The sequence below is a fragment of the Urtica dioica genome, chromosome 1 (genome assembly GCF_054948205.1).
Source record: "Urtica dioica subsp. dioica isolate 48M chromosome 1, U.dioica_male_clone48M_v1_H2, whole genome shotgun sequence".
Lineage (NCBI taxonomy): Eukaryota > Viridiplantae > Streptophyta > Magnoliopsida > Rosales > Urticaceae > Urtica > Urtica dioica.
In genome coordinates, this window is record NC_142756.1 from 2544811 (window position 1) to 2565139 (window position 20329).

Here is a 20329-nt window from a genome sequence, read left to right on the forward strand (position 1 = left end):
GAGTGGAGATAATAAAAAACACTGTTCATTGATGTAAATATGTAAAATAGAGATGAAAAATGAAGATGGATTGGAGGTAGTCTAAAAAGCTTAAATTGGGCCACTGGAGCAAACAAGAGGACAACTCTTATATGAAAACAATAAGGTAATAAAATTACCCGAGGTTATCTTAGTTTAAAAATGTTTTCTCGATAAAAATTTCTCTTATTCTTATTATGAAAATATCTCTCATTTTATTTCGAGAATACCTTATTTTTACAGATTTTTCTTGACAATTTCATTTATATTTGTTTTTTGTTTTTTTTACAGTTTCATTTAAAATAACGGCAAAATCATGTTAAAATTTAAATAATAAAAAAATCAGCTGATTATCAAATTTATGAAATAAAACAATTAACTCAATTATGGTTAACTTATCACTCAAGCTGAGTTACTCAACTATGGTTAACTGATCATTTAAGCCAGCTAATTAAAATATCCTGTATGTATGTGTTATATATATATATATATATTCTAACACGCAGTCCTCCTTATTTTTTGTTTGGTCTTCTGAGTTCTTTGGTTTGCTCTGGTTGTGACTCGTATATATATACAATATATATATATATATAACTCTTCTGATATATATCACATATATACTAGAAGAGATAAAGCCATATGGATTCTAATAAGATTATCGACGGTCAGATTCGGAGTAAGTATTCCCACCTGGTTAGTCTCTCTCTCTCTCTCTCTCTCTCTCTCTCTCTCTCTCTCTCTCTCTCTCTCTCTCTTATTTTGATTTGTTATTTTTTGAGTAATATGTCCATTATATTATTAGTTTAGTTTCGTTAATAATAACATGTTAGAAATTTGAAAGAACTGGAAACATAAAACGTCTCAAAAGCATGGCATATAATATATATTGCAATTAAATGGCTTAAAACAGATGATTAGCGTGTCTTTCTTTCAATTAACTTGGAGTTAAGAATGATTTTTTAGTTATTAATTTTTTTTTATTTTAAAGCGATTCTGAAAGATTTGATAGGGCTTTGCTTTCTTTTTCTTGTGTATTTCCTATTTGCAAGTGTATGCATATTTTCTTTCTGTCCGTCCTCGCTTTCTAGCCTTTTGTTATTCAGGCGTTTATTTCTTCTGCAAATTAATACCGAAAATTAACACCCAAAAGAAATGGTTTTGGCATATACGGATATACCAGGATTAAAAAAAGTTTCTACTTCTGGGAGATATATTAAACTAAAATCAAGAATTCTTTCTGAAATCAAACAGGTTGAGATAAAGCAGCATTTCCATTTCATAGTTCTATGAAAAGGCTATTTAAATGACACTATATTATTAGCATACAAATAGATATGTTGACCTTAATATAATTTTTTTTTCAAGCAAAAAAAAGAAAAAGAAAATATCAACAGTATCTGTTTAATCAAAATACGTCATTTATCCTTTTAGTTTTCAAAAATATCAAAAATCTCTTATAAGTTTAATAACACATATCTCCCCTAAAAATATATTATATTACAAATACCCTCTTTTCGTTTATTTTTTACACACACACACACACACAAAAATATTTAAACTCCCCGAAACACCCTTAATAAAATAACTATTTATTTACTATTTTATAATAAATAAATAAATCATATCCTCTATTTATATAAAAAAAATCCTTTATTTTTTAAAAAGAAAGATTTTGATTTCATTTTTTTATATATAAAATAAAAAAAAGCGTTATTTCATTAGGGCATTTTTGGGACTTCAAGTTTTTTATAGTAGTATTTGCGATACAACATATTTTTAGGAGAGGTATGAAACATTTATATTAAGTTGAGAGAAAATGTATGATTTCGCGCATTTCGATTAAACACAAGAGATATTTTATATATATATATATATATATATATATATATATATATATATAAAAGGTCTTAATCCGGCTGCAACTTGTTAATAAACTTCTCGGAAAAAACTAGAGAGAGAAAGGAAGAAGAGTGATGGACTTGAATGTGTTTTGTATTGACTTGACACATGGGTGATTATTACAAACGATTTATGAATTGAAAGAATGAAATTGAAAAGTCCGTTCTTACTGATAGGAACATGGAATTCCGTTCCAAAATAGTACTTCAGTATTGTTTCGTTTCAATTTTTGCTTTTTCCTACTCCATTGAATTCCATTGCACTGGTTTACAACTAATAAAACCTTAATACTTGTCAATTCCTGTCCACATGTTCATTTTAATGTTTTTTAAGTGTTTTTAATGTTTTTTAAAACATCACAAATTTAATGTTTTATCATATATTTCTCCATGTCATTAATTGATAATTTTTTTAAAAAATAACTTTAATGTTGACAACTCTTAAAATTTGCCACTCTATTGTTATTGTAATTTTTTTTCCCTTTACCTTCACCGAAAATTTGATTATATAAAAAAAAAAAAAAAAAAAAAAAAAAAAAATTAGACAATGGTACCGAGGACACCATTAGACAAACAATTATAAAGTCTTATACTGCCGATAATACAATGGCTATCTTAGTTTTTCTCCACCTAAGCAAGTGAATGATTTGAGGAACCTATTCCAGTTCCTCTAATAGCCATCCCCGTTGACCTAGACTTTTCTAAATCAGCTCTTGTAGATATATTCAGACAGGAAATTAAGGACTTATTGGTCCTTTACATTAATAATTAATCCAAGTTGTTGTCATGATATTTATAATATTCATTTGGGATGACGGCCTTGAATAAGTTTATTTTTTATATTATTTTTTTAAGTGCAAGAAAAAAAAAAAATTTTACAGCTGCCCTCCCATCTCTTCCTTCCTGGAACTCCAGAGAACTCTTTTTTTAAAAAAAACATAAAATTGCTGTTTTGAGGGCCGATATGATGGAATTTTCTCGTTGACATTCTTCCACTAAAAAATCACTAAAAATTTGCGAAATTCCAACAGTGTTTCGATACTGCATCATCGTGTACACATATATATGAATTACGAGCGGCCTCCACCTTAATTAGGTGCAACGACAACCCCTTACTTTTGAAAATTATTATTTTACATTTTTAACCCCAAATTATATAATTTTTTCAAATATGCCACGTAATAATAATAATAATAATAATAATAATAATAATATACCGTATGCTGTCATACCTGAGTTCGATGCAAGGGCATTTGGCGCTTTTAGGACGTGAGATAATCAATGGTGCGATTAAGCATGAGCTCCACACACAATAGATAAGAACTAACGCACTATTTTTCTCAAGGAAGAAGTAAAATCCAGGCCATTCGCAAGGAGACATTCTTGCACTACTACAAAAACAACCTTTAGAAGCGACAAAAAAGTTACTTCTAAATGACCTTTAGAAGCGACTTTAAGTTCGCTTGTAAAGATCAAGCGCTTTTAAAGTCGCTTTAAAAATTAGAATTATGATTTTTTTTCAATGCAAAATCTTTGTCTTTCCGTGGAATAGGTTAGAAGCGACTAGTCGCTTCTAATTCACAAATGTCGCTTCTAATTCCAAGCGTTACTTCTAAAAGTCTTTTTTGTGGTAGTGTTGGGATAATCTTTTTTACGGGTTGAAGATGAAGAATTTCATCCCTAAAGCACATGGAATGTAGGTTCGTAGTGTGGAACATGACGTAGATTCGTCTTGTATTGATTTGCGTCAAAACGCCTTGTTATTAAAACCTGAATTATTTAATAATCAATATGCAATCGCAATCTTTCATTTTCGCATTCGTTTTATTTTTTGTTTTTCACCTCTATTCATGAAACTAAAATAACCATAATTAGGTTGTATAGCTAGTTTGGTCTAGTGGTAATCTCACACATACTTTGGCTGAGATGTCATAAGTTTAAGTCCCATGGACGGTAGAAATGCATGTTCTCTTAGGATTTATCCTAAAATTATGTAATTTTGGCCGATAATATCACATGCGCTTACACTGTTAATATATCATTTAATCTTCCTCAATAATGTCAATTTTCAAAACAAAAAAAAACCCCTAAATAGCATGAAAACTAATTAATCATTGGTGTAATGTATTTATTTGATATATTACTTGTGTTAAGGATGAAGAAAAATTGGCAAGACAAAAGGCGATCGAAGATTGGCTTCCAATCACGTCCTCAAGAAAAGCAAAGTGGTGGTACTCCGCTTTCCACAATGTCACAGCCATGGTTGGAGCCGGAGTCCTCGGTCTCCCTTACGCCATGTCACACCTTGGATGGTTCGTCCTGTTTTGTTTTGCTGTCATATTTTATATTAAAAAAACCGTAATGTTTTTCTTAATGTCGTCAAGCTAGTAGAATTCAAACCAATTTTTTAAATCGGGTGATAATTAATTTTTTTACAATTCAAAACGAATCACAATTATAAGTATTTAAATTTAGTTATGATTGTATCATTTACTTTTTATGATTTAATAAAAGCATACGTGAATCCTCATAGTAGAATGATGCTTTATTAATGCCATAAAATATTAATAAAAATTTCAGATATGTACGCCACCTATACTGTAAAAAATTACACCTTAATTACTAGCTTTAATATTTCACATCTTTTATGATTCTTTTACAACTTCAAAAATATATTTCAATTTTCCGTGCTATATTATATTAGAGGAAATAGCGACATAAGTACTTAATATTTTAAGAAACATACATTTAAATACTTCTTTTTTTTGCGAGAAAAACACTTAATATTGAGTTTCAATTGCACTGTTAAATAAACTCAGTTAAGTTTGACGGAAATACGCTTGGAAGCTTCAGATTAAATACGATTTAATATTTTTTTCTTAAAATTAATTAAATATTAATAATATCATTTTTATAACAAAAAAATAATTAAAAACGACTTTTCTCCCATCATCTATTAGGAAGACTTTATTTCACTTTTGTGACTACCACTCTCATTAAAAACATGCTTTTCATGACATACTTGTCAGCAAATGCAGTTTTTTACGACATGTGTTGTCATAAAGGTGAAATAAATCCTTATTAATTAATAGTGAAAAAGGTCTTCCAATTACTTGTACTTTTGGAATAATTCTTAATTTCGGTAATAATAATAATAATAATGAAAAAAAACTCTTCAGGGGACCGGGGGTGGCGGTTCTAGTGATATCGTGGGTGATAACGCTGTATACGTTGTGGCAAATGGTTGAGATGCACGAGATGGTTCCCGGGAGGAGGTTTGACAGATACCACGAGCTCGGTCAATATGTTTTTGGAGAGAAGCTTGGTCTCTACATTGTGGTCCCACAGCAGCTCATGGTGGAGGTCGGTGTCAACATCGTGTACATGGTCACCGGTGGAAAATCTCTAAAGAAGTTCCACAACTCGGTGTGCCCGAATTGTAAACAGATAAAGCTGACGTACTTCATTATGATCTTCGCCTCTGTCCACTTCGTCCTCTCTCACCTCCCTAACTTCCACTCCATCTCTGCCGTCTCCCTCGCCGCCGCCGTCATGTCCTTAAGGTCAGAAAATTTTAATACTATTATGGTTCTTTCATCACAATATTGGGAATGCTTATTAGGTAATTTTGCGGAAATAATTGAAAAATAAAACATTTTCCCATGCTTTGTTTGTGTTCAAGTGGTTGATTGTTTTTGGACTTATGTGACTGGAGTAAAGTTTTATGTTCTATCTATTTATTATGTGGTTATAGCTTAATTTAACTTGCTATAGATAACATGTTATTTTTTTTAATTGGCTTTATTATTGTATATTATTTCAAATCAATATTCATATCCATAACATAGTTAATACTTTGCTGAGGCCGACACGGCTAAATCAAATGAAGAGACGTGGCATTCATTTTATCTTTCTTATATTATTTTTTCTCTTGCCTCTCTATGTGAGGTTTTTTCTTTTTCTTTTTTCATCTCTCTCTCTCTCTCTCTCTCTCTCTCTCTCAAAACTAGTTTACTTACATTACAAGCATTCACTTCCTGAAATTAAACTAGAATATTAGGTAATATGTTTATGGGTCTATTAGGTATATAGACATATTTACAGTTTTGCATTGCTATATAGTCAATGTTTCGTAAATCTTAGGTAAATAGTCATATCCATGTATTTACACGTGTAAATTGACGTAAATACCCTACCATTTTTATTTCAATGAAAGGGCAAACCAAGAAGGACACGTCATCTGTATAGTTATTTACCTAAGATTTACGAAACGTTGGCTATATAGCAATCCCAAACATTTTAATTGGCTAGTTACCTAATTTTTTGTATTTTTATTTATGTAATTTCAGTTATTCGACGATTGCGTGGGGGGCGGCAGCGGACAAGGGCGTCCAACCGAATGTTGATTACACCTACAAGGCGACCGGCAAAGTATTCAACTTCTTTAGCGCCCTTGGTGACGTGGCATTCGCGTACGCGGGCCACAACGTTGTCCTCGAGATCCAAGCCACAATCCCGTCCACGTCCGAGAAGCCCTCAAAGGGACCCATGTGGAAGGGTTGCCTCGTGGCCTATATCATCGTGGCAATGTGCTACTTCCCCGTCGCACTAGTCTGCTACTACATCTTTGGAAACTCCGTTGAAGAGAACATCCTCATAACCCTAAGCAAGCCCACTTGGCTCATTGCAATGGCCAACATATTCGTTGTCATCCATGTCATCGGTAGCTACCAGGTCCGAATTTTAAGAGTCCCACGTCCACGAAAAGATAATGGGAAACTAACAAGATTTGTGAGATTACGAGTTACTAGTTTCATTGTCAATTGGTTTTGAGATAAAAGCCAGTAATACTTAAGATGATGGTATAACTCAAACAGCACATAATGCACGACAAGAAATGGAAATGTTATGAAACGAGTCCCAAGTATAGCACGTTTCGAGTCTCAATTTATGACCCGTTTGTTTATTTTTGTTTTCTTCCTATCATAAGGTCTATGCGATGCCAGTATTTGACATGCTCGAGACCGTTCTAGTGAAGAAGTTCAACCTCAAGCCGACCACGACTCTTCGCTTCATCACTCGAAACACTTACGTTGGTGAGTATTTCTTTACAAATAAATATGATTCAGCAGTGATCTTTTCCCTTTTAAGCTAACTTTTTTTTTTTAATTATTATTGTTCTGCAGCGTTCACCATGTTCGTCGGCATTACTTTTCCTTTCTTCAGCGGTCTTCTCGGTTTCTTTGGAGGATTCGCTTTTGCCCCAACATCTTACTTCGTAAGTCACTCACTTCTGGCTTTGGGTACTTCTTTATTTATCGAATATATCTTGATCATATCTCAAGTTCACAACATGTCGCTTCTCATGAAATCTCAGCTTCCATGCATAATGTGGCTCTCCATTTGCAAACCAAAAAGATTCAGCTGGTCTTGGTGGTCTAACTGGGTATGTTTCATTTTTCATTGTCTTTATTTCTTCTTCTTCTTCTTCTTCTTCTTCGTTGTATCTCATACTCAATTTCGGTCAAATGGTCAACGACAGGTATGTATCGTACTTGGCGTGATCTTGATGATTGTGTCACCAATCGGAGGACTCTGGACTATCGTACACCAAGCCAAGACATACAAGTTTTACTCTTGAGCTTTGTTCTGCTTCAACATACGGCCTGTCACAAAATATAAATAAATAGTCCAAGTATGTATAGCTGATTATTATTGTTGATCATTTGGTGTTACATATATTTCTCCCCCATGGATAAGAGCCCTAGTTATAACAAGGCCTTTCTATTCTTTCTTCCTTCTCTCTGTTTTTATCTCAGTGTGTTTGTAGCTGTACGTAAATGTGTTCTGTGTCATTTAAATATTGATTTCCATCTACATTAAGAGATTTGTTCCAATTCGTTCTACCCATTTCATTTTTTTTTAATGTGTTTGGTGGTCTGATTTTTCTTTATTAGCCACTGCTTGGCTTGTGTTCTCTTTTAAGTGTTGGCAGATTATTTTTATTTTTTTGGCGGATTATTTTCGTTTTATTATTTAGTTTTCAGAAGAATGATTCCCATAGAAAGAAAGGAGAATAATGAGCTAGCATGTTAAATTAATAAGGACCGAACTGATTAGATTACTTAAATCTTAACTCTTGAAGTGGTTTACGGTTTATGACTACACGTTGGTATTTGTGTTGTTATCTCAATATCCAATCGATACCGAGAAACAACATTATCTGTCAAGATAATCACTCGTTAGGGTCAGAATTATAACTTAATAGAAAAGTTAGTTAGAAACTTGAGTGGTCGCAATAAAAAAAATAAACTAGAGAGTCATAAATCGATTGTGTGATGAGAGATAGGGAGAGCGCCAAATAACGGCCAAATCTTCTTAAAACTATTAAACAAAGTTAGATAGTTATGGAATATTTGAAAATTTGAGTTATTTAAGACTTTAGAGGAACACTATCTTCGAATAAAGTATTTTGTGTATTTACCTAATAAAGTATAAACATATTTCCGCCTTGCGTCAATGTCACAAATTCGTCGGGTTTTTACATTTGTGTCACAAAGTTGTCAAAATTGCATTTGTGTCACGTATTTATATTCGTGTCACATGTGCAAATTTCAAATTACTCTCTCTCATCATTTAATCTTTTTATTAGTTATTCCATGTCTTCTGAATTTTTACAATACCTCATTAAAAATCACTTCATCTTCCTCTAAAACTTTCTAAAATTTTTGCGTGTGACTTATTTGCAATTGGATTGCTAATTTGTGACATAAGATGCAAATACCACCTTATATTTTAAGCCCAAAACATACTTTAGACCTCTTTTTTTTTATACTAATGTTTCATTCGAGGTAGGTTTATATATATATATATATATATATACCTCTCTAAAACTCTTCTCATATATACATATACATCCAGAGATAAAGCCATAGTTCTAATAAATAAATAAAAAAACAACTAAGTCAAGTATGGTTAACTTATAACTTAAGCAAACAAACTTAAACATCCATACATTCTAAAACGCAATTAATCCTCCACCTTATTTAATTCATATTTTGTTTGTCCTTATGAGTACTTTGGTCTGGTTTACTTATGTGAGTGTGTATATATCCCTCTCTGAAACTCTTCTCATTTATATTACATATACATCCAGAGATAAAGCCATAGTTCTAAGACAATGGACGGTCAGACTCAAAGCAATAATTCCAACCTGGTAAGTCTCTCTCTCTCTCTCTCTCTCTCTCTCTCTCTCTCTCTCTCTCTCTCTCTCTCTCTCTCTCTCTCTGGTTTTGATTTGCTATTCTTTTGAGATTATATGTCCATTATATTATTAGCGTGTGAGTGGACCAAAACTATATTAGCAAGAGCACCGTCTATAGTTTACATGGCGTTTACGTTTTTATTTATTGTTGGCCGAAATCAATTTTAACATCGAAACAAGTTGTAACAGCCTTTTTTTTATGAGCGCAGTTAAAGACTGTTTGTCTAGTAGTGCATATCCTAGAAATTCGAAAGAAGTGGAAACATATATAAAACGTCTCAAACTATATCGTATATTAAACATTAGCATACAGATGTGTTGACCCTAAAGGTCTTATTATGGATATAACTTGCTTACAAACTTCTCAGAAAGAACTAGAGAGAGATACTAGGTAGGGCGGCGCAAAAAAACCGGAAAAACCGTAAATTGGACCGGACCGGACCGGTGATTTTTAGACCGTCGGTCCGGTTTAAAACGTTTTTTTTTTTGCGGTCCGGTCCGGTCCGGTTTACTCAATGCAAGCGGTCCGGTCCGGTTTTAAAAAAAAAACCGTTAAACCGGACCGAACCGGTTTATTTATAAAAAAAAAGAAAAAAAAAAAAAAAAAAAAAAAAATTAATGTTCAATTAGCCAAATTAGGCATTTTTGCATGTATATAACTCTCATACATGACTATATGTTTGTGTTTTGGTGGGAAATTAATGGTTTTTTTTTAATTATGTAAAACGGTTCAAAACGGTCCGGTCTAAATGGTTCAAAACGGTCCGGTCCGGTCTAGACGATTTAAAACGGTCCGGTCCGATTTTTACAGTTTTTTGGTCTGGTCCGATTTGGGTTTTTTTGAACCGTTTTGAACGGTCCGGTCCGGTTTTTTGGCCGATTTTGGACCGGACCGGACCGTGCACAGGCCTAATACTAGGAAGTCCCACATCTACTAGATGTATTTTTTGTGTTCCTTATAAAAGCCGTGTTACTTTTCATATTACCAATTAGTTTTAATCTAAAACCATACTTTAACAAGAGAAAGAGAGAATAGAGATTGATTCAGAATGTTTTTACATTGATTTGAACATTATGAATATGAATGAATGATTATCACAATTTTTGGAATCAACATTCCAACGAAATTCCCATTTTGGAAGCGATTGAGTACAGAAAATTTCGTTCCGAAGCAGTACCATGCATATTTCAGGATCAATTTTTTTTTCTTTTTTTTTTTTTAAAGTACCATGACAGAAATTTCATTCCAATATTTCCTGAATTCGAACCATTCCAGGGACTGAATTAATTTCTGTTTGGTTCTAATTAGGCTTACATATAATCTTAATACTTCATCTATATTTCGTTTTTCTGATTTGACTTTCTTTATTAGAACAACTCCGATGCTAATAGTTCACTTACAACACACCAGAAGAATAATGTTTTACCATATATTTCTCCATTGCATTAATTGATAATTTTGTGACAAAATACTTTAATGTGCACAACTCGGATAATTTATTTTTAGTTTTCTCTACTTTCACTTTTAATTTTATTTATATAAAAAAAAATTGTTGAATAATTATGAAGTCTTATTTAGGTTGCCCAAATAATCTAATTGTTCTCCTCGTGATCAATGAATCATCAACGTTGACCAAGACTTTTCAAATCAGCTCTTGCAGATATATTCATGAGACAGGAAATTTCAGACTTAATGGTCCTCCACATTTAATAATTAATACAAGTTTTGATTAAGTTATTTATAGTTTGGTAATTTAGCAAAATAGCCAATTTAAACGTTGAAAATTGCTAAATAGCCAAAGTTTGGTAAATATTAGGTAAATAACCATTTTTATATATTTACAAACGTAAATATCAAGTAAAATAGCCACTGCCATATTAAGTCACGTCATCATTTATGACTATTTATCTAATATTTTACCAAACTTTGACTATTTAGCAATATCAAACGTTTAAATTGGTTATTTTTCTAATTTTTTGTTTATAATTTTATTTAGGATGACTGTCTTGAATTTATTAATAAATGAAAGTTTATTTTTCATTCTTTTTTTAACTTCCATTAATATTTAAGGAAGGTCTTGTTTAAACCTCTCAACATCAAAATTTAGTGGGAAAATATAATGAGAGAAACGAGTGTATGTATGTGTGTATATAGAATACATATATTGTGAACGTGGCTAAAGTGGTCCCACTTATTTCTCATTTCCTTTTATTTATGTAAGCAATATGTCTCACGCGTTGCTACGGAATAATTAATATATTTTAGCCTAGAGAAAAAAAATATATAGAGACATGTCCAGAAATATCTAGATTTGTTAAAAATGTATTTAAAGTTTTTTGGAGACATTTTTATCTTCATGATTAAAAAAAACGGTACGAATGAACACTATTTGCATTTATATATATAAAAAATAAAAAAAATAAAAAAAATAAAAAGTTTTCTAAAAAAAATACACAAAACACTGTTCATGTTGCTAGTGTTCATTTTTCTTCTACTTTATATATAATATAATGTCTTGTATAACGTGGTTGTGTGTGTTTTGTTACACCCTTGAAAAGCCAAAAACAAAGAGAGGGTGGTGAGAAACACTAGATAAGAGAAATATTGGGGGGAAATAACTTGGAAAGAAAAATTAAATAAATAAATGAGTAAGTTTTGAGTGCTGATAATTTTTATAATTTCGAATTGATTTTTTGTTAGTATAATCGCGTAGGCCATTGTTTGGTCTGAATCTGAGTAAACTTCACCGTCTCGTTCTTTTTTTTTCGACGATTATTTATCTAGATCTGGAGCCACGAAGTATATATATAATTCGAGCTCCTTGGTAGTTTGATAAATAAGGCGAATTCCGTCATTGAATGACCATGGCCTTTCATGTTTTCCATAGTCAGAAACCACATGGACGAAGTTTGTCAAAAGAAGGCTTTAACCTTGCTCTTTTTGGCCTTTGAAAGTCCCAACACTTGACATTACTTACCCCCAAACCCGCTTTAGACGAAGAGAAGACCGAATAGTGATGATTTCATTAGCCCCAGTCTCATGAAAGGAGTTTTTAATTGTCTCACAATCCCGCGTTCTGTTCGCAAGTGCAAACCTTCGTATCTCCATTCAACACATGAGAAGAAAAATCAAGAAAAGGGACATATTTAGGAATCCATTTATTATCATGGTAAATAGAGATTGACTTATCGTTGCTAACTCGCGAATGTATTTCCCTCATAAAAGAATTCATTTCTCCTAGAGCCCCTGTCAAGCACGAGCTACCAAAGAGTACGAAGATTTGTATATACTCCGAGTGATAGATTCAAGTGTGCAAGGTTCCTAAACACGAGACCTTCGAGGTTTCCGTGATAACAAAACCGATCCCAAAGTGCATCAATGCATTTGTTTTTTCTTTGTTTCATTGCCACCGGACACGGATCTAGGTGGAGGCTGTCGAAAATTGAAAAAGAATCTTATTACATATTATTTTTATTTTAGATATAAGTCGTTATTATTATATAGTTTACACTTCGCAACACCAACCGAAACTACACTAGATTGGCGGGAAGAGCTTTTTGCAAAAGCCCAACTTGATGGTTCAAATTCTCAATCCCTCAAATTTTTTTTTTTTTGGAGAAATTACAAAAATAACATTTTTTAAGTATAACATTACTAAAATAACGGTGATTTCAAAAAGTAGCTTTTTTCAAATGGTAAAAATTTTCCTTATAAATAACATTTTAAAAGTAAATAAAATAGATAGAGTAAATAGAATTTGTAAAATTATTAGCAATTTCCACAATTTTTAAAATTATAATAATATGTTAGGGTAACAATATAAGTCCCACATCGGAAGAATAGGCAAGGATTGCTCTGGATATAAGTGTGCCACCAACTCTATTAGTATGAAGTCTTTTGTGAAGGAGCTCAAAAACAAAACCGTGCAGGCTTGAGTCCGAAGCAAACAATATCATACTCATGTAGAGTTATGGTGATGTGGCAGCCCAACGAGGTGGAAGAACGGAGACCCTACAAATGATATCAGAGCCAAAGGTTCATGAGCACCGGGAGATTAGGTTGCGTTTGCGATATGGAGAGAAAAGTTCTCAATATGATGACCTCGCGAGCTTTTTATCGAAAGTCTTCCGGACAGTGTTGACGATTGACGGCGGTACAAGATGATTTCGGTGGAGGAGAGTCTACGTGTATGTGGTCCTTGACTTGAGAGTAGGATTGTTGGGTAACAATCTTAATATATACATATATATAGGACGTTCTCCTATTATATTTCTCTTTAGTACACCAAAATTTCAATTCTTGTTATTACAACCTGAATTTTATTTTAATCTTTCACTTCCACATTATGCTGAATTATATATATTTTATTTACCGCTATTCATGAAACTAAACAAACCTAATTAGAATGAAAGCTAATTAATCATTGGTGTTATGCTGATGTGTTTATTTTATATATTACTTGTGGTTAGGATGAAGAAAAATTGGCCAGACAAAAGGCGATCGAAGATTGGCTTCCAATCACATCCTCGAGAAAAGCAAAATGGTGGCACTCCGGTTTTCACAATGTCACCGCCATGATCGGCGCCGGAGTCCTCACTCTCCCTTCCGCCATGGCACAGCTTGGATGGTTCGTCCTGTTTTGTTTAATTGTCCCATTTTGAATTCTTTTTATTTTGTAACGTTTTCTTTAATGTCGTCAAGCCTGTGGAATTCAAACCTGTTTTCGAAACTGGGTGATAACTAAATTATTTAAAAATCAAAATGAATCACAAAAAGTATTTAAAATTCATTATAATGGTATCATTAAATATATATGATTTCAAAACATATATGTGAATTCGAAATTAATCATCACATATAGAATGATGTTAAATTTTTAATGTCATAAAATATTGATAAAAATTTTAATTATGTGCACTACCCATAATCTACAAAATTACAAGTTACTGGCTATAATATTTTACATCCCTTGTTTTTTTTTAATTTCAAAATATATTTAATTTTTACGTGCTTACACATATCATAAACAAAACGAATATTCTAAAATGACATAAAATTTAAGTTTAGAAGCTGCGAAAATTACATACCGGCCAGTACATTATAATCTAATTATAGAGGAAAATTTTAGTACTTTAGCCATTCGAAACTTTAATTTCAGTTTTTCAAAAAAAAAAATCAGGGGACCGGGAGTGGCGGTTTTAGTGATATCGTGGGTGGTAACGTTGTACACGCTATGGCAAATGGTTGAGATGCACGAGATGGTTCCCGGGAAGAGGTTCGATAGATACCACGAACTCGGTCAGTACGCTTTTGGAGAGAAGCTTGGTCTCTACATTGTGGTCCCGCAGCAACTCGTGGTTGAGGTCGGAGCCAACATTGCGTACATGGTCACCGGTGGAAAATCTCTTAAGAAGTTCCACGAGGAAGTGTGCCCGGAGTGTAAGAAGATAAAATCGAGCTACTTTATTATGATCTTCGCCTCTGTCCATTTTGTTCTCTCTCACCTCCCTAACTTCCACTCCATCTCTGGAGTCTCCCTCGCCGCCGCCGTTATGTCCCTCAGGTCAGAAAACTTTAAATATTATTGTCACTCTTTCATCACAATATTGTGAATGCCTCCAGTAAGTTGAGGAAATAATTGAAAAGTAAAACATTAATTTTACCATGCTTTGTTTGTGTTGAAGTGGTTGATGGTTTAGGACAAATTTGACAATACGAATGGAGTAAAGTTGTTCGTCCTAATTTTTTGTTTTTTATTATTATGTCTTAGTTTACTTTTGATTGTGTTAGATTTATTTTTTTGTATTTTATTCCAAATTTATTTACAAGCATCCAGGACTGAGCTAAGATTGGGGGAGTGGAAAATATGAAGAAAACAAATTATATAATTTTAGGCAAAAAAAAATATAAAATTTAAGTGTAAGATTTTAATTTTTAAAAAATTAATTTTTGAAAGTTCAGGGTCATTGGCCTCCTTGTTCCCTGCAAGCATATACGTATTTAAATTAACAAAAAATTAGGTAACTAGCTAACTTAAACGTTTCATATTATTATGTAGCCACTTTTTCGTAATTACTAAATAAATGGTCATAAACATGACGTGGCATTCCCGGTTTATCATATTATTGAAATAAAATGGTAGGGTATTAAAGTCAATTTAAGCATGTAAACCATTTACCTATTATTTTTACGGAATGTTGGCTATATAACAATATGAAATTGTAAATATGGCTATATAGTTAATGGACTCTTAAATTAAACTAGAGTATTATGTAACATACGGGTAACATTTTATTCATTTATTATATATTTAATTGATTTTAGTTACTCGACGATCGCGTGGATAGCGTCTGCAAACAAGGGTGTTGAGTCGAACGTTGACTACAGCTACAAACCGGCCACAACGACCGTTACAGTGTTCAACTTCTTCAACGCTCTTGGTGACATGGCATTTGCGTATGCGGGCCACAACATTGTCCTCGAGATCCAGGCCTCAATCCCGTCCACGCCAGAGAAGCCCTCAAAGGGGCCCATGTGGAAGGGTTGCATTGTGGCCTATATCGTCGTGGCAATGTGCTACTTCCCCGTTGCACTCGTCGGCTACTACGTCTTTGGAAATGCCATCGACGATGACGGCATCCTCATAAGCCTAAGAAAGCCCCACTGGCTCATCGCCATAGCCAACATGTTCGTCGTTATCCACGTCATCGGCAGCTACCAGGTCCAAATTTCACTATACTAGCAAGATTTATGGGATTATGAGTCATTATCTGATCCTTGTCATTTGACATAGAACCTCGTAATACACAACAATAAATGAAATTTTGCAATACCATATAACAAGATTTATGAAATTATGAGTCATTCGTTCCATTGTCAATTGATTTTGAGATAGAACCTCGTAATAGTTAATAGGGTCTTTTAGTTATATTGTCATTTGATTTATAGCGTTTTGTATAGCCAATTTTTTGTAAATTTTCAGTAAATAACCACATCAACTTATTTACGGCACTAAAAAAGACAAAAAAATATTTTGGGTTTTTTTGTCTTTTTGAGTGCCGTAAATAAGTTGAGGTGGCTATTTACAAAAAAGTTGGCTATCTAGCAATTCTTAGATTTTCGGTGGCTTATTTGGCTAATTTGGTGTCACGCAAACATCACATAATACACAACAAGAAATGAAATTTTATCAAACGAGTCCAAAGTGAAGCACGTTTATTTTTTCTTAGATCAGGTCTACGCTATGCCTGTATTTGACCTGCTCGAGGGTGTTCTAGTGAAGAAGTTCAACTTCAAGCCGAGCACGACTCTTCGCTTCATCACTCGAAACACTTACGTTGGTGAGTATTTCTTCTACTAATAAACGTGATTCAGCAATGTCGTTTTCCCTTTTAAGCTAACTCTTTTATTGTTATTATTATTGTTCTGAAGCGTTCACCATGTTCATCGGCATCACGTTCCCTTTCTTCGGCGGTCTCCTCGGATTCTTTGGGGGATTCGCTTTCGCCCCAACAACTTACTTCGTAAGTCACTCACACCTTGCTTTAATAATTTTATTATTTATTTAATTAAAAAAAAAGATCGCTTGAAAATTCTAATTCATAAAATGTTGCTTCTCGTGAAATCTCTCAGCTTCCATGCATAATGTGGCTCTCCATTTGCAAACCAAAAAGATTCGGCTTTTCTTGGTGGTCTAACTGGGTATGCTTCGTTTTTTCATGTCTTTCTTTCTTCATCTTCTTCTTCGTCGATTCTCAGACTCGATATCGGTCAACTGGTCAACTACAGGTCTGTATTGTGCTTGGCGTGATCTTGATGATTGTGTCACCAATGGGAGGACTCAAAGCTATCATAGACAAATCCAATACCTACAAGTTTTACCCATGAACTTTATGCTGTTTCAGTGGCTTGTCACAAAATATAAATAAATAGTCCGAGTTTGTATGGATGATTATTATTATCATCATATCGTTTGGTGTCACATATATTTATCCCCATGGATAAGAACCTTAGTCACAAGAACAAGGCCTTTCTATTCTTTCTTCCTTCTCTCTGTTTTTTCTCAGTGTTTTTTGTACGTAAAGGTGTTATATGTTTCTCAAAAAAAAAAAAGGTGTTATATGTTTCTTAAATACTTTTTCACACTTTGTTAAGAGTTTTGATCTTTGTTTTTTTGTTTTTTTTTTTTAGTATGGGCACTATCAACCAAGATTACATGATATATTAGCAGTGCAAAGCGCAGGTGACACTATCGGCCAACATTACATAATAGGTGGCACTATTGGTCAAGATTACATAATTTTTAGAATAAATCCTAAGGGTCATGCATTTCTGCATCCCATGGGGGCTTGAACCCATGACCTCTCCGTCGAGGTATGTGTGGAATTACCGCTAGACTAAGTTAGCTACCACAGTTTTAATCTTTGTTTTTTAGCCACTGTTTTGCTTGCGTTCTTACAATGCATTAGCAGAGTGAATTTTTTTCTTCTAAGAAGATATGATTTCAAACACACTGTAAGAAGCCATTTATCTAAGAAGCCATTTGATTGCCGAAAATTGAGTCTAGAATTATTCGAAATGTTATACGGTACAACATAAATATAAATGTGAAATTAACAATGGAAATTTTAAATATAAATGTGAAATTAACTATGGAAATTTTGGCCATGTGGGTAAGTGTGTGTAATACTAATGTCCAGCTTTCAAGCAAAAAGTAGCAAGCAAATTTAGAATTGACAAAAAAATGAAAAAGTCTTGGGTTCTTGTACATTCCCTAATTAATTAATTATATGGCCGTACTAAACAAACAATGCACGAGTACTAACTTAATATTCTCCTCCGTCTATCATATTCTATCATATTCAATGACAAATAATACATGCAAAAAAACAAATATTGGAAGCTGACTATAAATGAAGAAGAAGCATTACATAATATATTATATAGAGAAGAAAGAAGTACCGAGAATGGAGACCAAGTCTAAAATTTTCATACGAAATAAAAATTTAATATATATGGATATATATTAAACCTCTAGAGAAGAACTTCGTATTATTTTAATTTTGTATGATGCTGACTTGTGAAAATACAAGTGCATAGTGAAATTGAAGAAAAAATTATTGCAAATTGCAAGTGACAAAAATTAAAAGAAGTCTTGGGCTCTACTACACTGCCTAATTAATTCAATCTATGGATATGGAGCAATGCTATTTGGCACAACTCATTACTTTGAACTATACACTCATCAACACTTAAGACAAATTTGTCCACGTGTCAACACTCGTGCTGTAAAGCATTTATGTTTTGAACTTGTAGTAAACAAATAATACACGAGTTCGGATTCTAGTAGTAACTATAATATTATATATTCCCTTTCATTTTTTCCTATTTAATAACAAATACATAATTGAAACAAATTTATACGAAGAAGAAACATTACATAATATTATATTCTAATATGAGAAGTACACGAGACTGTAGATATGACAAAGTCTAATCTTTCCATATTAAAGTTAAATAATCAATATAAATATATAAATTAAAAAGCTCTAGAGAAAAGAGCCTACTTTGTATAGTTTTGTTTGTTGCGATAATACAACAAGAAACGGGCAGAAAAATTGAGAATCAAATATTTAGCCCCTTTTTATGAATTACCAGTTTTTTTTTTTTTTTTTTTGCAATTGAGCCCTCCTCTCTCGGAAGCTTACTACAATTCACGAAGAAGAAACAATTACATAATTTATAGAAGAAGAAGAAGAAGAAAGAAGTACACGAGAGAGTGAACACAAAGTCTAATTTTTTATCATAATAAATCATTTATAAATAATAATAAATAAATAAAAACACTAGAGAGTCTACTTTGTTTATTTCAAATTTTTTTTTGTTCTTTGTGATAATACAACAATCGTATAGGAAAATTGAGATTAATAACAATAATAATACCTAACTCTGTTTTTGCAATTTAGCCCTCCTCTCTTGGAAGAACAGGATCCACAAATTCCCGATCCAGAGAATACTGACCGAAATCGCCGCCGAGACAACAGCGATCCACGACAGCCACACCCAGCGCGGAATGACTCCGTCGGCGGCGCCGGAAGAGTAAAACGCCGCCATGCGATACAACAGGTACGGTCCGGCGAGGCCTCTCGCGACGGTGTAGAGGACGAAGAACGGCGGCGAGAGGAGACGGTAAATCCGATCGGCGAGAGGAACGTCAGCGCGGCGAGCTCCGGCGAGAGTCCAGGCGTTCTGGCAGAAGCTGGTGACCTCGGCGAGGACGAGGAGGGCGAGCACGGCGGCGCCGCCGTGCGCGACGGTGTGGCGGCAGGTGAGGAAGACGAAGAGAGTCGCGATGTGGTGAGCGATGAAGAGGAAATCGGCTGTGGGAGAGAAGAAGACGAAGTGAGCTAGGTCGGCGAGGAAATACGCGACGCTGTAGTCCAGAGCGACGTTTTGGAGCGGAGTGTTTGGGGACGAGAAATTTAGGGTTAGGGTTTGGGATTGGGATTGGGTTAGGGATTGGATTGCGAGGATTAGGGCGGGGGTTCCGTGGGCGAGGGAGATCAGGCACGAGGAAGCTTCCGGTCGAGTCTCCGGCGACCAGTTTCGGAAGACGGCGTAGCGGGCGAGGAGGTAGATTACGGCGTACATGCACAGGAACAGAGGAAGGTATTCGGGTTGGGTCTGGGTTTCCATTGTTGAGTTGAGAGAGAAAGGAAACCCGAAACAAAGAGAGAGAGAGCGAGAGAGAGAGAGAGGGTTTTGAAATGTTCAAGGAAAGTGATGAGTGAGAGAGAGATATGAAATTAATTGAATTGAGAAATGTACTTCGATTTATTTGTGATGGGCTTTGTGTGTGTGTGTGTGTGTTTTTTTTTTTTTTTTGGTTCAATTAAAATTAAATCAATCAACAACCACTTGGTGGGAGGGAAATTAATGGGCCTGTTTTCTTCGGTCAGCACCTATTAACCAACAACTATATCGTCATACTATGCATTATAAAACAGCATATTGTATTAGAATATTTTTCTTGTTTATCTTATCTAATCTGAAAGATTTATTATTATTATTAGAAATTTACAAAATGCACTTATTACGTTAGAGTTGTAATCTTAGAGTTGTAATCTAGCGTGTCAATCATGATTAAAA

General features: G+C 33.7%; 3 protein-coding genes across 3 annotated transcripts; 2 read left to right on the forward strand and 1 right to left on the reverse strand.

Annotated features, from left to right (window-relative positions):
- The first annotated feature begins 519 nt into the window (after nucleotides 1-519).
- LOC149406293 (lysine histidine transporter 1-like) lies at nucleotides 520-7829 on the forward strand. Its single transcript, XM_089627786.1, has 8 exons — nucleotides 520-711; nucleotides 4071-4228; nucleotides 5096-5479; nucleotides 6266-6650; nucleotides 6907-7012; nucleotides 7103-7194; nucleotides 7294-7362; nucleotides 7459-7829. The coding sequence occupies exons 1-8, from the start codon at nucleotides 658-660 to the stop codon at nucleotides 7555-7557; spliced, it is 1347 nt and encodes a 448-aa protein (XP_089483912.1). The 5' UTR covers nucleotides 520-657; the 3' UTR covers nucleotides 7558-7829.
- Nucleotides 7830-9067: 1238 nt separating this feature from the next.
- On the forward strand, nucleotides 9068-17068 carry LOC149406294 (lysine histidine transporter 1-like). The gene is made up of 8 exons (XM_089611579.1): nucleotides 9068-9132; nucleotides 13651-13808; nucleotides 14361-14744; nucleotides 15506-15902; nucleotides 16416-16521; nucleotides 16613-16704; nucleotides 16814-16882; nucleotides 16970-17068. The coding sequence occupies exons 1-8, from the start codon at nucleotides 9097-9099 to the stop codon at nucleotides 17066-17068; spliced, it is 1341 nt and encodes a 446-aa protein (XP_089467705.1). The 5' UTR covers nucleotides 9068-9096.
- A 1979-nt stretch (nucleotides 17069-19047) lies between these two features.
- On the reverse strand, nucleotides 19048-19978 carry LOC149406295 (DNA-binding storekeeper). The gene has a single exon (XM_089625737.1). It carries the CDS (start codon nucleotides 19874-19876, stop codon nucleotides 19124-19126), a length of 753 nt encoding a protein of 250 aa, XP_089481863.1. The 5' UTR covers nucleotides 19877-19978; the 3' UTR covers nucleotides 19048-19123.
- Between the last annotated feature and the right edge of the window lie 351 nt (nucleotides 19979-20329).